The 17,144-nt window shown below is 35.5% G+C and overlaps 2 protein-coding genes across 2 annotated transcripts in view; both read right to left on the reverse strand.

The window, feature by feature from the left end:
• Window positions 1–17,144, reverse strand: part of LOC115986612 — a 92,759-nt gene that overhangs the window by 33,002 nt on the left and 42,613 nt on the right. The window lies entirely within an intron of this gene.
• Window positions 368–4,497, reverse strand: LOC115986614. Its single transcript, XM_031109815.1, has 4 exons — window positions 3,509–4,497; window positions 2,458–2,599; window positions 1,916–2,009; window positions 368–798 (listed from the first exon to the last, which is right to left on the reverse strand). Exons 1-4 carry the CDS (start codon window positions 4,435–4,437, stop codon window positions 545–547), a joined length of 1,419 nt encoding a protein of 472 aa, XP_030965675.1. The 5' UTR covers window positions 4,438–4,497; the 3' UTR covers window positions 368–544.

The raw sequence follows: 17,144 nt of genomic DNA on the forward strand, positions 1-17,144 counted from the left end.
ATACCTCTTTTTGAAGCCTCTCATAGAGACTTGGTAATGTCAAGATAATTAGCTTTTAATATAGAGAGGTAATGACAATATATATTGCTTGGACCTGAGAATAGGAAAGCAACTCATTCATGTGAGTGGAAAAACATAGATGAATCTAGAAAAAGCAAACCCAGCACTTGACCCGCTGCGTCTTTCAGATGCAGGGTTCACAAGCTGAGATGCATGTAGCATTGTTCAATTGGTCTTGGATACTGCAGGCTGAAGCTGATTTGCTAACAGATAATGGTATGGATGAAGTTAACTTGGCAAACATGGTTGATAATATCCTTTATAGGAGACTGGAAGTATGTGAGTTTTCCTTCAAGACCTTCAGGATTTTATTTATGAAACAAATGTAGGAATTCAAATATTTGGAAACATAACCGTATTGCAACATATACAAAACAGGGGGAAAAATGCTGAAATTTAATAGGTACTCATCAACTAATGGTGCCCCACTGTTGATCAAATAATGTGGTTTATTCTTGCATTCTTCTGCTTATGCTATGGTGATTCAAGCCCCTAGGACTTGAGCCACAACCATAATCAGGAGGATCGCAACAGAGAGAGGCAATGATGATCTAATTTTTTCCTCCATCTGCTCCTTGTTTCCTTCTGTGGGATTGTTACTCTTGGGAGGTTGAAATAGCTCGTTCACTAGAGACAGAAATTTCACAAATTTTGCTTCTGTTCCTTCCCGAATCCATATCAATATACGTGTAGCCAAGCCTGGTTCTTCATTAGAAATTAGAGGCCTTACATAATTAACTACATGGATAAAATGAGAATAAGTTAGTTATAGAAATGAGAAAGAAATTATAGGAATATTCATGTTATTGGTTAAGTGATCAAATCTCACATAGGATAATACTGACTAGAGTAACAAGTGGTAATAAAATTTTGTTGGATTAAACCCTCTGGGGTAAGCTTTTGAGTTAAGTTGTTGTTCCAACATGTTATCAAGCCCTCAAAAAAAGACCCTAAGATGTTACTCTCAACTTCCACAAATCCAAAATCATAATCCAAACCCGCATTAAAAAAGAAAAAAGAAAAAACCACTGATTGCTCTAAAAAGCACTTCTAAAAACCACTGCCAAAGTCTTGAACAAGACACACACACACACACACACACACAAGTAAAATCCTAAGATCCAATGCTCCGAGTTTTGTTGATGCCTTTCATAAGGGCTTCTTCTTAAATTCATTCATTGACCAAGCCTTGAACAATAATTTTCAAACTCTTAAATTTTATAGCAGCAAGGGCACAACTGTTTTGTCTCTTTTGTGATGTCAAATAACCACAACCATGTTTCTTCCCATAGTTCTATTCCATTCACCTGTTGGATGTTTTCATGCTACAAGTCCACTCCAAAGTTGTATTTTTATTAACATATATGATAACACTACCACCAACACATAATATCCAAAGGCCATTTAATGGTTGAGATGGTTCTAGAGAAATGAAACTCCCATGAGAGTGAAAATCACATGCAGAGTTTCTCTAGAAATGAGAGGAGATAGGGATCAAATGGCCTGAATACTCAGGGCCTTTTTATACACCCTTATACCCAATCGGAGAGTTGTAACTTTAGGAACAAACACAACCCTCTGTAGAGTCATATCCATTCACTAGAGAAACTAATTGCATTGGAAGTTATCACCACTCTTCTTCTCTAGGAGACAGAGTAGGAAATTTTATATGAGGGAATGCCACAACTGTTGTGGTGTGATTATCCCCTCCAATACCAACATAGATGCATCTAGCCATAAGACAGACAGTATTTTCCAATTGAAAAAGTCACTTGGCCAAACAAATAAAAGAAAAGAATTCATTTCTTGTGCATCTATTAACACAAACCAAATATGTGATGAGAATAGTGAAAACCTGCGTAGGGTGTCCATTGAAACTCCCGAACTAACGTGTTCCTCAAAATCACATCCCAAACAGCTTTATCAGATGCTAGAGAAACCACTAGTCTCTGCATTCAAGTTAGATTCCTTAAAGAGACATACATTAGCAGGAAAAAGATTCCTACTGTCTGTCTAGAGAAAAGAAAAACAAAACATACCAATTTTAAGTATTTGAAACCCATTATTTGATTTATATATGGTTTTTTGAATTGGAAAAGAAGTTTGCATAGACGAAATGACATTGTCCTTACAGTTGAAACAAGTAAGAGTCTAAAGATAAAAATAAACATAGATCCAAACATAACATCGGCAAAGAAGAGGAGGGGGATGAATAGGAACAAGGCGTTGGGAAATTTGGTAAGGTACAATCACTTCTGAAGGACTCATCTTTGAGCCAATCATGTCAGAAATGCTTTTGGTAAAACAATTTTCAAATTCTAAGATTATCAAAAGGGAGAATTGGACCTTGACCAAGTTTGAAGAATGCTCACATTAAAGTCAAAACCAAGAATTCACCTTAACAGTGGGATGTGTTAGCAGCAATCGAAATGTATCACAAAGCCATCTGATTCCCTGAGATTGCAATAGTTTTGGATCAAAACAATCCAATTTCTGCTCAAGCCATTTCAACTCTGACCCAGAGAAGAATTTCCAAACACTGTTTATGAATGCAATCTGATCAGAAAAATTGTAGTCCAAGCTAAGGGTAGTCTATTTTTTATGGAATGTATATTGAGACAGTGTAAAGGATTTATACAAGTAATAAAAGCCAATTATCCTTACAATCACCTTGGTATTGTTTTAAAACTTATCCAAGACAAGTTAAACTTGAGAAATAGAAGTTGGTGCTAGAACATAAATGACTTATCAACTACTGGAATCATTCAAAGTGACATCATGGACACAAATTTTTCCAGCAGAAAATTCAATTTTTTAGAATGCTTCTTTCTGAAGTTCTATCTTGAACAATAAACCATGGTTTTAACTTCTAATAGGAAAGTTGCCCAGACCAATCTTAATAAAGTTACATGATACTGCTTAAGAATGGAGATATCCTAATTTGGTATATGGGATCTTGAGCACAGATAACCTAATTTCACAATGTAGCAGACCTGGACAGCAGCTAAAAGCTGCAGAAAGATCCGAACTGAGAGTGTATTATTAGGTAAAAATTATATATTATATGTTTCATAGCACTTCAAATTTTTTTTCCAATTTGTATTACATACTAATTAAAAAAATTAAGCTGAGTCATCAGTCCTGCCCATAAATGATCTCTCTTATTTTGTAAACTATTTCCAAATAAGCCAAATTAGCAACCTAAAAATTTAATTTCAATAAGAACTTAAAGTAGTCTTCCAAATTGAATCATTAGGACTAAAAACTTTTAACAAAAGGATCACCAAAATAGAGATAAGGCAGTGATATAGTTGATTTTTTTTTTTTTTAATTTTTTATTAAACTGGCATTAGAATTTAGATGCAGATTTTTCAATATTACAAAAATAGAAAACATGCATAATCACAAAAAAGAAGCACATTGTACCACTACTACTACTTCTACTCACTTTTGGAGGTCTCTAATTAGAAAGACTTTGGGTCCCTCAACATCCTCCATAATCTCCGAATTTTTTTTCTCAATTACTGTCGTTGAATGAAATGAGTGTCCGTTACCCGAATTAAAATTCTGCTGGGGTTCCGTTTCTGCACCATCAATGCCGTAACCGTTGGGGTTTCCATCTCGGTGAGATTGTTCCAATAGAGAGTCGCTGGTCTGTGGCGGGACATCCTCCGTCGCTCGCAGCCATTCGCCATAAGGACTCTCCTCCCCCACCTTCAGCTTCGTGGTCTTGCATGCTTTTGCCTCATGACCAAGGAGGCCACAATGGAAGCACAGACCACATAGCCGTTCGTACTTGAAAGCCACCCAAACCTTATCACTGAGTACTGGGGCTTCCCGGCGTATCGGCTTGTCTAAGGGCACGTCAACTCTGACCCGGAGAAACCTTGCCTGGTCTGAGGCAATGGCTTTCCAATCTACCTCAATGACTCTACCAATTCCTTGTCCAATATCTATCCCTACTTCCTTGTTTATCAGATCGAAGGGTAGTCCCCACACTTGCACCCACATCGGAACAGTTTGGAAGTTAACCGAAAAGGCCGTCATTCCTTTCTCCCACCTTCGCAGTAATAGGATATGATTATGGAAACTCCAAGGACCATTGTTAATAACCCACTTCAATTGGCTTTCCATCGAGAATTTAATCCGAAACAGTCCGTCCCCAACATCTGTAATTTTTACACCGTTCCATGCAGAGCGTAGATGGTTTTCCGCAGCTCTAAAGTTGATGCGTTTGGTCGTGTGAAACCTTCCTAGCAAACTGAGGGACCAGTCTTCTAGAGTTTTCTTGCGGTGCTTTGGATGAACCATGATCACCTCATCTTCCTCCGCTGTCAAACTAACCCTCAGTAAACGTTCTATAAAATCCGAGTCCATGCTGACAAAACAATAATCTGAAAAGGATAGACAGTAGAGTAGGAGGAAAGAAAAAAAAGAAAGGACTCACCCTGTGTGAGAAAGAACTGACTCCTAGCAAACTTTATAATCGTGACAATAATTGTGACAACTTTCCAGTTTGTCACAATAATAGTAAAATTTAATAAAGTTTCCCAATTTATAAAACATGTTCATAAAAATAAAATTGCTTTAAAGGAGTTTTCTTTCCCTCAATTAAAAACACATATCTCCTCAAACATGAAAATAAATAAATTTATGTACAAAGGCGATGTGGTTGGAATCAAAGGGCCTTTCCTTGAAACAAGAGATTGTAAATGAGCTTAAACATTTTTTTTTTTTTTTGAGGAAATACAATTAGCTTAAATTGAAAGTCTCTTATTCTAATCAAATTCCACATTCAATAAAAAAATAATTGGTGTATGCTAATTAAAAAAAACAATCATCATATAATATGTTCATATCTAACGAATCTTATAGATACAAAAGACAGTTAGATTTGGAATTGATTTTTTTCTTTTTTGGCTAAATTCGTTTAAAGTATAATATATATATATATATATTTATATTGTATGGACCAGGTTTGTCCCTAGCCCAAAAGGTAAATGGGCTTAGGCCCAAAAACAATAAATTTATAGAGAATGTTGAAAATCTGGGTTAAAATGAGTTGGATAACAAGTAAAGCAGACTCAAATGACTAGAACAGAAAGATAGATTGGATTAAACTAAGGAAAATCGTCCTCGTCTTAGTCCGAGGAGATTAGTTCTTATATAGTTTTCACTAGTTTGATTACAAGTTTGATTCCTGATTACTACAGTGTTTCTCCATTGATTTCTCGATTCTCCGTTTGTTAGGGGTCCCTTACATTATATATCTCCCCTCCAATAATCTTGACCCTTCATTTGTTGATCATCCAGGCCACTACTCGAGTGCTTGTAGTATCGGACATCCTCTCTAGCCCTCTGTGAGTTGGGACAGCCGATACAACACTGTTCAGAGGTCTTTTCCACATAAATGTGACTAGAAAGTTAGTTGCAGAACATTCAATGTGGTGGCAGCAGTTTTCTCTTAAATATTTCCTAGCTCTCATTCTTCCAGTACGTTCGTAATGCACACCCCTATCAGTAGAGCTTCCTGGAAGGTTACTTTGAGTGATAGGATATGCATTCGATCTGTGCTTCATTTATCCAAGGAGACACTCCTCCTCGGACCACATTTCCCAACCTTTTTGTCTGCATGCTATTTATGGGACTCTGAGCTTAACACTCTCATTACTATTTATTAGTTCTCGGACCAATAAATGTTCTCGACCAAGGCCCAAGGCCCAAGGCCCAATATATAATTTTGAACTCTTATCCTTACATATATATTTTTTAAATGAGCTTTTTAAAAATTGAGTATATAAAAAAATTATTATTAAGTATAATATCTATTAGTATTACTAACATTTTTTTTTCCAAAAAAAAAAAAAATAGTAATACTAGTGAGAATGACAAAAGTGTCCCACCTTACTTGGACCGACATGTATTACAAGTTTTCTCCTTCGGAAGAAATGATAAAGGTGGAAATAGGTTTTAATAACCCACACCAGACTGTATTATATTGTTTAAAATATGTTATATACGATTTAGTCATTTCTATACACATGGTTTTATAATCTAACTTTTATACATATTCCTAAGACACTCATGACTCATCCTCTCTCTTTTAGCACTTTCATCATCATCCCTCTATTTTTTCTTGTTTTTGCGTCGTCAGTGTTGAAGTCATCTTTAATAAGGGTGACAAGATATTTCTACTATGCCTCTGCCCACCCGCTTCCGTCTCAAAGAAGGAACGTGATGGAGATAAGACACCCATGATCTGATCATGTCCATTTTTTTACTATTAATAATTAATGGTACTTGTATTAATAATCATATCTTGGGGAGTGGAAGTGCTCGTGATACAATGAAATTAACTTAATATTAAAAAAATGCATAATTTTGGTTAGATTATTTAAAACATATAAAATTACAATATACTCTCTCCTTTGCTTTCTCCCTTTTCAATATTAAATAAATCTTTTTCCCCTCTTTATCAATGCACTTTATCAGCAAACTTGCGAATTAAGTTCTTATATTCTTTTTCAAAAAAAAAAAAAAGGTTCTTATATTGGTCCCCCTCAAAAAAAAAGTTCTTTATATTGGTCCCATAAGAATATGTCAAACACTAAATTTCAACATCACTGCTAACATTTATACAAGTACACAAATCCATCAAATCAACATTTTTCTTGTGTTAATGCTTTGCCTTAATCAATTCCATTCAATTAAGTCTAAAAAGAAAACAAAAATCCATTCAATTGAGTTTGGGATTGGGATTGGGATTGGGATTGGGATTGGCTCAAAGTTGTTAATAAATACACCATGAATCTATTTTTGGTACCAGTCGAACTTCCTTCTCATCATATTGGCAAGCCACAGTCGTCTCTGGTGTATAGGAAAGTTCTTAAAACCAACAAGTAATTTATAAATTTCTATCCAAAAGGAAAGTTATAAAATCTTTTGGTCTTAAATTAAAAAAGAAATAGGACCATACCTTTCCTTTGTCCAAACTCCAACACAGGATTTATCCATACTCCAACACAGGATTTAATCATTTACTTAAAATAGTAATCTTTATAGTGAGTGAACATTATTATTACAAATAACTAGTCGCTAAACCATATGATGCATGAGATAGTTAAATAAAATTGAGTTAAAAATGAAGGAAAATAAATAATTTAGTTCAAAATAAAGGTTCAACTAAAAAATTGGTAAAAAATACAATTAGTTTTTACTTTCTTTGAAATTGAACAAAGTAATGCAAATTTAGAACCAATAATCCAAAACCAAAGGAAAAAAGAAAAGAAAAGAATCTTCACTTTTGCATAGTAAGAGCATGCAATTACAAAAGGCAAAACCCACCCACACTCCAAAAGGAGAAAAAAATGGCACTTAGATTTGGGCAAAAGTGACTTTTATTTACTCGAAATCATTGGCTGAAACTATTTCACTTAAAATTGTTCATATGCAGGTTTAAAGAAAAGAGATGAGACTCTAGAAGGAGGATGTTTCGGTGAAGATTGTTAGGTGAATGATCTCAAAAATCATATAAGTGTATAATATATTTATGTAATGAGGTTTATTTATATGTAATAATTTATAATAGAAAATAACGTTAATTTATATGTAATATGAAGTCAAATAGATTTGTTGGTGCAAAAATGAATGTAGGTTTTGCATAAAATTCTCTCATTGCCTTGATTTTTTTTTTTTTTTTTATATAAAAAAAAATTACCATCTTTATTTTTATGTTTTATTCTCTTTTTTATTTTATTTTATTTTTGCTGGGCTAATTAGGCTCTTGTTGATATTTGATTTCCTTTAAGCTCATATTCCCTATTAATTAGAATTTAGAGGTGCATGTTTAAGAAGAATAAAAAGAATAGATGGGATTCTAGAATGATATTTATGTTAAAATTTGAAAATCCTTTATTTTTTATGATGGCATAATAGTGTTTTAGGTTTGACTATAGTAGATAGCATACTTGAACCTAAGAAGTCACAATTATTATTTTTTAGACCTTAACAGTATCAAATTGATCTCTTCAATTTTTGGGAAATTATTCTAAAAGCCTTTCTAAGCATTTAGATTCATTTATATTAATTTATCTTTAATGCAGTCACACATTTGTTTTATCTTTTTTATTATAAATATAAGTAATTTTAAATTTAACTATCTCGTGCATCGCATGGGTTAGCGACTAGTAATAATAATAACAATAATACTCCTCTCATATATAGCCTTGTTTTGAAACTTAACCCGCATAAGTTTTTGTAGTTCGTTTAATTGTCTTGAGCCAATTAATTTTCAATCAACATAGTGGGACACTAGGTTTCTACTCTTTTTTTTTTTTTTTTTTTTTTTTTTTTGGGGTCCTATATAATGCCTACCATGACCTCTCCCAAACCTTGCAAAAGTGGAAGTTTTGTGCACTAGATATGACCTGAATTTAATGTTGGTGTAAATTCACCACATATTGTGCTCTCTTAATTGCAGCCCTGAGCCAAAAATTATCCAAGACATTGTGAGAGAATTATGGTATAAATTGAGTCATGCATTCTTAGGTGAAGACGTGGGAAGAATAACTTTAAAGGCTTTATGGTCAAATGATGTTTTTCTCAATTTTAGAGGTGAGGACACCCATAACAGTTTCATTGGCCAACTACATGCGGCCTTGAAAAAGAAGGGCGTCATAACCTTTAGAGATGATGAAAATCTTGAAAGAGGAAAACATATATTAGTAGAGCTCTTTAAAGCAATAGAAAAATCGAGGTTTGCAATTGTCATCCTCTCAAAAAACTTTGCAACTTCTACTTGGTGTTTGGAGGAACTTGCAAAGATCATTGAATGTATGAAAGAGAAAGGAATGATTGTTTTGCCAACTTTTTACAATGTGGATCCATCTAATGTATGGAAACATACTGGAACCTTTGCTCAAGCCTTTACTGAACATGAAGAACGATTTAAGGAGAACATAGAGAAGGTGCAAACGTGGAGAGATGCATTAAGAGAAGTGACTAATCTATTTGGGTGGTATGTACAAAATAGGTAATCGATAATCCAATCTGACATATTTCTTTGATTTAAAGATTCAAAAAATATATTTCTTATATTTGATCTCGTTTTGAACCTTAATCAAAACTACATAAACGTACATAGTTCTTTCAATTTTGTTTTGAGCCAATTAATTTACAATTTTCTGTTTCATTCAATAGAATAGAACACTGAATTTCTACTTTTTTTGGGACCTATTTATTGGCAGTTTAAATTAATAGCATGTTATTGTCTCTTTATTGTAGGCTTGAGTCATACATTGTCCAAAACATTGTGGAAGAGTTGTGGCATAAATTGAGAAATTCATTCTTAGAAGATACCAAAGACTTCGTAGGAATAATTTCTCAATGGGAGACACTCATGTCATCTTTGGCTATGGGGTCAAACAATGTTCACATCATAGGGGTTTGGGGGACGGGAGGGATGGGTAAAACAACTCTAGCAAGAATTATTTTTCGTATGGTGTCTAATAAATTTGAAGCTTGTAGTTTTCTTGATAATGTTGGGAAAGTTTCTAAAAAAGATGGTCTAGTTCCACTACAACAACAACTTATTACTCAAATTTTGGATAAAAGTATGAGTATGCAAGATGTTGATATAGGAGTTCTCATGTGCAAGAATAAGTTATGGCATAAAAAAATTCTTCTTGTTCTTGATGATGTAAGTGTATGACACCAACTAAAAAAAATTAGTTGGGAAGCATGATTGGTTTGGTCCAGGGAGTAGAGTTATCATAGCAACAAGAGATATGCATTTGCTAAAAACACATGAAGTAGATGCAATATATGAGGTTGAAAGATTGAATTATGATGAAGCTTTACATCTTTTAATTTGAAAGCTTTTGGAAAAGAGAATCCTATCGAAGATTATCTACAACTTTCCCAAGTCTTTGTACATTATACTAATGACCTTCCTTTAGCCATTGAAGTTTTGGGTTCATTTTTGTTTAACAAAAATAGATATGAATGGATAATTGAATTACATAGGCTCAAAAAATTTCCTAAAATTTTTTTACTCTTAGTCTACTTAATTCAATTCATCCAAATTATTTTTCACAATGCTTCAGTTCCAATGGCTCCACTCACCAAACTTTTGTCTAAGTGAGCGTAGATAATGGATGAATTTTTCCTCCTTGTCTCTCTGTTGTTAAGCAAAGGGGGATTTTCCTCCTTATCTTCAGTAGTAGAAGTTGTCTATCCCTTCTACATAAATGAGTGTTTTGTTTTGGGATTGTTCTTTTGTCTCTCTAGGGATATCAAGAATATCTATGGAGCTTGTGGGGTTTTTTTGTTGTGGGGTTGGGGAAACACTTTTCTTTTTGTGATGAGTCTACTACTCATTCTATGTCGACAAATATGGGGGAAATCACTGATACTTGGTGAAAAGTGCCAGAGCAACAATTTGGACCTACTCTCAGCTAGGAAAGGTGAAATGTATGTGCCTGGGCATTATGAGTGAAATCAGTCTTGCCCAACTAGGAGGAGTACGGCAAAGACTGGGAAAAGAGGGAGGAACACAGCAAGCTCGGTGGAGGAGGGCAGTGCTGACGTGGTGCACAGGAAAGTTTCTTCAATTACAACTCATGAAGTAACGTCCTTTTTACTGCTGCCCACAGCCATGCAGCTGGTTATGGTTTCAATGCCTACAATTATTGAGGAATTAGTGCTGCATAAGTCCACGTTTGTGGCAAAAATAAATAATAATGATGAGTTATTATTGGCTCGGACTATTGTACCTGATATGAAGTCTAACAACTAGCTAGCTCAGAATCTGAAGTGTAATGCAATCAATAGTCTAGTTAAGGTAAAGATTTTTTTGCCACCTAATCCATGCAATCCGGAGCCAATTAATGCAGCAGTTGATGACAAAATTATGCCTAAGAATCTTGGAGCTTGCTCCTTAAATGGATACAGGCGAGTTGATTCCAATTAATACCTCGGATCAGTCAGTAGGGTCCAATCAATTCCTAGTAGTGGCTACACTGAAACCTATCCTACGGGTTCTGCAAGATGCTCGGTCTGCATAAGCATCTTATGTATGTTCAATTCCTCCAAAACCTCCAGACCATGGCAGCCTTGCTCATCAACACACAGGGTGGACTCCTCCAGTCAATCACATGTTCAAAGTAAACTTCAACAGAGCAATTTTTAGAGAGGAGCAGAAGGCAGGTGTTGGGGTAATTATAAGGGATGAGCATCGTAGGATTATTGCATCCATGGCAAATAGTATTTCTCTGCCCTTTTCTGTTGATGCAGTGGAGGCTTTTGCAGCCAAGGAAGCACTTAAGTTCGCTCAAGAACGTGGTCTATCAGCCATTGTTCTTGAAGGTAACTCAAAGCGCACTATTGATTCTCTGTTATGCGAGGACGTATCCCTAGAAGACATTGGACACCTCAGAAATGAAGCAAAGATGTCCAGTATTGGAGTGGGAATACTGGAGAGTAATGGAGCTATTTTGGCTTCTTTCTCACAAAAAATCCCTCCAGCATACAAGGCTTAAGAAATTGAGGCGTTGGCAGCCCTCAATGCATTGTCATTTGCGTTTAAGTTGGGATTTTGTAGTACTATCCTAAAGGTGATTCTCTTGGACTGACTCAAACTATGAAGTCAGAAGAGCATAGTTTATCACCAACAGGTTTGCTGACTGAAGATGTGAAAATGTTTGCTAACAGTTTTGTAAGATTGTTGTATTCTCATATTAAGAGAAACGACAATAGGGTTGCTCATAGTCTAGCTAAAAATGCTTTATGCATACTAGATTTTCAAGTATGGATGGAAGATGTCCCATCACATATTGTTTCGATTTTATAATTGGATGTAGTTGAATTTCATTAATAAAATCCATTAGTTTCTTTCTTAAAAAATAATAATAATAATAATAATAATAATAATAATAATAATTCCTAAAAGAAACATCCTTAATATACTTCAAATAAGCTTTGATGGACTACAAGCAATAGAGAAGGAAATTTTCCTAAATATTGGGCGTTTCTTAAATCACAAGAATCAAGAAAGCATCATGAACATACTAAATTATCTTCTTCTTTACCCTCAAATTGTATCAAGGACTCTTATTGATAAATCTCTCATAAAAATTTTATTACCAACAATTATGGATGTGTAATTCAGTACAAGAAATGGCTAGGGTTAGAGTTTGTCAGAAGTCCCTTATAGCTGGGAAGTGTACTAGAGTATGATGTTATACTTAAATAACATGAGAAAATACTTTTATTATATTTGTTGTTTTAAGAAAAGCATTTTAAATTATAATAGTTCTATGCTTTTCTACTTACACTAATCCCTTTTTCCTAATTGTTTAGGGAATAGAGGCGGTTCGAAGCATAGTATTAGAATTGTTTGACCCCAAATTTGCATATTGGAATCCTAAGTCCTTTTCAAGGATGAATTATCTATAAGTGCTCCAAATTCATGGTGTTAAACTAATGCATGATCCCAAACATCTTCCTAATAGAATAAGATTTTTTTATTGGAGTTGGTACTGGGTACCCTTCAAAATCTTTGCCATTATATTTCCAATCAAATGAGCTTGTTAAACTTTGCCTAAATTGCAGCTACATTGAATGACTTTGGGAAGGAACAAAGGTAATCTAGGAACCCTTATACAATTTTTATTTATTTTTTTATTTTTTTATTTTTTTTAAGTTTCATTAAACTATAAGACTTTGTAGAAGCAAACTTTTTTAAGGGTTTTTTTTTTTTTCCTCACTTTTGTAGTCTTTTGGAAGCTTGAAATTCATTTTATTAAAAAATTTTCTAGAACTTATTGAAACCCCAGATTTTAGTGAAGTCCCAGTTCTTGAGAAATTGGATCTTGAAGATTGTAAGGTTGAAATTAATCAACCATTTTGTTGGCTTTATTCCGTGCCAAATTTGCTTGTATTTCAGCATTTAGTAACCCTATATTTAGGTGGGTTTGTTGTAAGGGTAGTGAGTGAGATAGAGTGTTGAATGCTCAAGAGTGTTTAAGAAAACAGAGTCTCGCGGCTTGATCTCGCGGGTGACTCGCGGCTGCAAGCCGCTAGAAGTAACACACGTGCCAAGCATGCCAGAAGTTGAACCGTCATGCTAGCTGGAGCACTACAGGACAAAATAGGACAATTGGCCATTCTGTTATCGCGTGGTTGGATCTCGTGACTTAGTCAAGCCGCGAGGCCAAGCTGCGAGCCACCCCTGTTTTGATAAACCTGACATTTCACATTCCTTTCTCACCCCAATATAAATACCCCTTATACTCACAAAAGAAAGAGAGCTTCCTGAGAGAATTTTGAGAGAGAAACCCTAGTAAAACAAGATTGATTCATCTACAATCTTTACATAAAAGTCTCTTCAAATTTCTCAACTCTCTTCCTCTCCATTGTCAAATCCTTGAGAGACATTTTACCAAAACCTTTTTCTCACCATATCCATTACTGTGAGAGGGCTGTTTGGTGTTCTAGAAAGCAGTTAGGAAGGAACCAATTTATATTGGTTGATGCTATAATCGAGTAGCGAAATCCGGGAAGCTAGAAAAGAAATAGGTTTGGCGCAATCTCGTTGGAGCAAGAAGCTTGGAGGGCTTAGGTGCACTGGGTAGATTAGGCTTGGAGGGTCTATTATTGTCCATGTATCCTAACTACATTTTCTAGTGGATTGTTTACCGCTTAGAGGTGGCGGAGAGGTTTTATGCCGAGGGCTTCGGTTTCCTCTTCGATAACACATCGCGTGTTGTCTTTGTGTTTGCATCTTCCTTCCCTTTTATCTTTGCCTTTTATTATTTGCTATGGGTTGTGATTTTAAATTGGCTTAGATTGTTTACCAATTCTGTTTTATAGTTTTTGTTCATTTTCCGCACACTTGTTGTTTGACATAAAGCTTGAATTGGTTAATTTGTAAATTGGGGGTCTAACCGTTCAAGGGTGTTTTTACACTATTTGAACTTTCAAAGATTGTATAAACTTATGTAAGATTCTAACATCAATCAGTTTTCTTAAAATGCTTACTCGTCTTAATCTAAAAGGTCGAAAAAATCTCAAAAATCTTCCAAAAAAGTTTGCAATGGAGTCTCTTGAGATTCTTATTTTTTCTGGTTGCTCAAAGGTAAAAAAAAAATTTCCTGAGTTTGGGGAAAACATGAAACATCTATCAAAGCTTTACTTGGATAGCACTGGTATTACAAACTTACCTACATCAATTGGGAATTTAACAAGTCGTGCTTCATTGAGTGTAAGAGATTGCAAAAATCTTATGTCTCTTCCTAGCACTTTTTTTTTTTGAGAAGAAATACTTTGTGTTTTATTAAGAAAGGCCTTCAAATCAGCCTGGAATACATCAAAAATGTCTGGTGAAACATCTTCCATCCAAACTAATATATAAGGATAGGAAAGCGCTCTTCTTGCTAAAGCATGAGCCACTTTATTACAATCCCTTAAAACATGTGAAAACATATAGTTTTGAAGACATGAGGCAATGTATTTAACATCTTCAGCTATGTGACCAAATTGAGCCAAGGAGTGATTATTGCTTTGGAGTGCTTTGATGAGAATTGTAGAATCCCCTTCAAGAATAACTCGGTTTACCCTATCACTGTTGCAAACTCAAGAGCTCTTCTTGCAGCAAGTGTCTCCACCTCTAATACTGTTGCAGGTAATGGTATTTGCTATGAAAGTGAAGCCAAAACCAGCCCTGCTTCATTGCGTATGACAACTCCAATTCCAGCCTGGTTTTCCTTGCTAAAGAGTGCACCATCAAAATTTATTTTGACATAATCTTGGTCTGGAGGTCTCCAACATGAAGCCGGGGTAGTTGTAGGAGGTGATGTGTGATTGCCCTCTCCTTTGCTCGCTCCAGAATTTGAGAGGGCAACAACACTTTGTATTCCAAGCCAACAATTATTCCGCTGGTGCCATATGGTCCATACCACCATCGAAAATAAAGCAGGGTTTTTCTGTTCAGCCAAGATGACACTCATAATATCAATAAAGCTTGAGCATTACAGCAGCTTTGCTTGTTTCCACTGTGGGCATTTACTCCATAAGTCTGGGAGTTTCGGGCAGGAGTATAAGGCATGAATCACGTCCTCACTATGACTTTTGCAGCAATCACAGGTGTCGTCATCAGTTATTCTTCTTCGAACCAGGTTTGATTTCGTTGGCAAAGAATCTTTACATGCTCTCCACACCAAATTCTTTACCTTCGAGGGAACATTTAATTTCCAAATTTCCTGCCACAAAGGTTTCATTGCTTCTGGATTTGAGGGACTGAGTTGCTGATTTTGGAATTCTTTCTGCAGAAACTTGTACCCCGATTTCATTGTATACTCACCCATGGGGTTGTGTGGCCATGTCAAAGTGTCTTGCTGCTGCGTTCTGGGCAAGGGGATGGCTTTCACTTTGGCTACCTCAAAGTCCATCAAATAGTAGTCCAGCAAGTCTTCTCTCCACCTACAATTCACTTGATCAATGAAAAAAATGACTGAAGTTTCCTGCACCGTGCCAACATGGAGATAATACCCTATTCGTGTCAGTCCCTGGTAGCCAATTATCTCCCCACACCCGAACAGTTTCCCCTCTTCCAATCCTCCACACTGCCCCTCTCCTTATGACTTCTCTACCTTTGATGATGCTTTTTTTAATAGGAAGTCACTTGAAAATCTCGAACTTTCTGGATGCACAAAGCTTAGCAAACTATTAGAGAACTTGGTGACAACTAAAAGTGTAGAGAAGTTTGATGTGATTGGAACATCTACAAGACTTATATGTTCTTCAATTCCCTCTAGCTTGGTACTGACTTCTCTATCGGGATTGTGTTCTTTGACCCATTTGGATATAAGTTATTGAAATCTCAATGCAATCCCTGATCGTATTAGTTGCTTATTCTCTTTAAAACATTTAGACCTAAGTGGAAATCATTTTGGTTGCCTTCCGAAAAGCATTGCTTAACTATCCTTTTTGATATATTTATGAGTGGAGAATTGCACGACTCTTCGATTGTTGCCTATGCTTCCATTAAATATTGGTTACATTAATGGATATGGTTGTACCTCTTTGGAAACTATTCCAAATATATTGCAACCAAATTCTTCAATTGAGAAAAGACTATCTTTCTGATTGCAGTAAACTGGTTGACAATCAAGACTTCATTGACATGTTTTTTACAGTGATAAAAAAGCACCTTATGTTTGTTCCGAACAGAACTTCCTCAGCATTAGGGTCCCTGATGTGGATGGTAGTCTCGTTAGGGACCTACATCTTCAGGTCTCTTTCTCTCACTCTCTCTTTGTCTTCTTTGGCTTGTCAAGGTCTAACAGTCATGCCTTAAGGTCTTCTCAATATCTTGTCTTATATGCTTAGTGCATATGACATTGTTATTCCCGGAATTGAAATTCTAGAATGGTTTAGCCATCAAAGTATAGGAGCTAAAGTGAATATAAAAGAATCCTATTCTCAATTGTATAATGAGTGGATGGGGATTGTTGTTTGTGCTGTATTTTGTTCTTATCACAATCGCGATTCACTTTTTTGTTGGTTGATAGCCAATGGAAAGCGCATATCTTCTGCTCTAGCCATTGGCAATATTGTTGTTTTATCGGATCATATTTGGCTACTTTATTTGCTTCCTCAATTCTACCCCGAGGGAGAGAGAAAATCATTGTGGGGATGTGATTCGAATGGATTCAATCGGATTAGCATTTATTTTGGAACTGGCCCAGACTTGGAGGTGAAGAAATATAGGTTGCGTATGGTATACAAGAAAGACATTGAAGATCTCAATCGAGCTATAGCTCATAGTAGAAACAACAGCATCATTGCTCATAAGGGCTTGGATGTTCTCCCTCAAAATTTTGACAATTAAGTGGTGGAAGCAAAAGGTAACAAAGCCAAGGAAACCTGTCATGATTATGATGGAGTTGGACCTAGTGGAGAAGGAAGCTCTAATGACCTACAATAGCCACAAAGGATTGAAACACTCAAAATTTATGGCCCATGGTGACTTTGATTGTGAGGAGTACTTGGAATGTGGTGAGGAGCTCAATGATTGGCAGGAATCT

Source organism: Quercus lobata, chromosome 4, assembly GCF_001633185.2.
Source record: "Quercus lobata isolate SW786 chromosome 4, ValleyOak3.0 Primary Assembly, whole genome shotgun sequence".
In the NCBI taxonomy this organism is placed as follows: domain Eukaryota; kingdom Viridiplantae; phylum Streptophyta; class Magnoliopsida; order Fagales; family Fagaceae; genus Quercus; species Quercus lobata.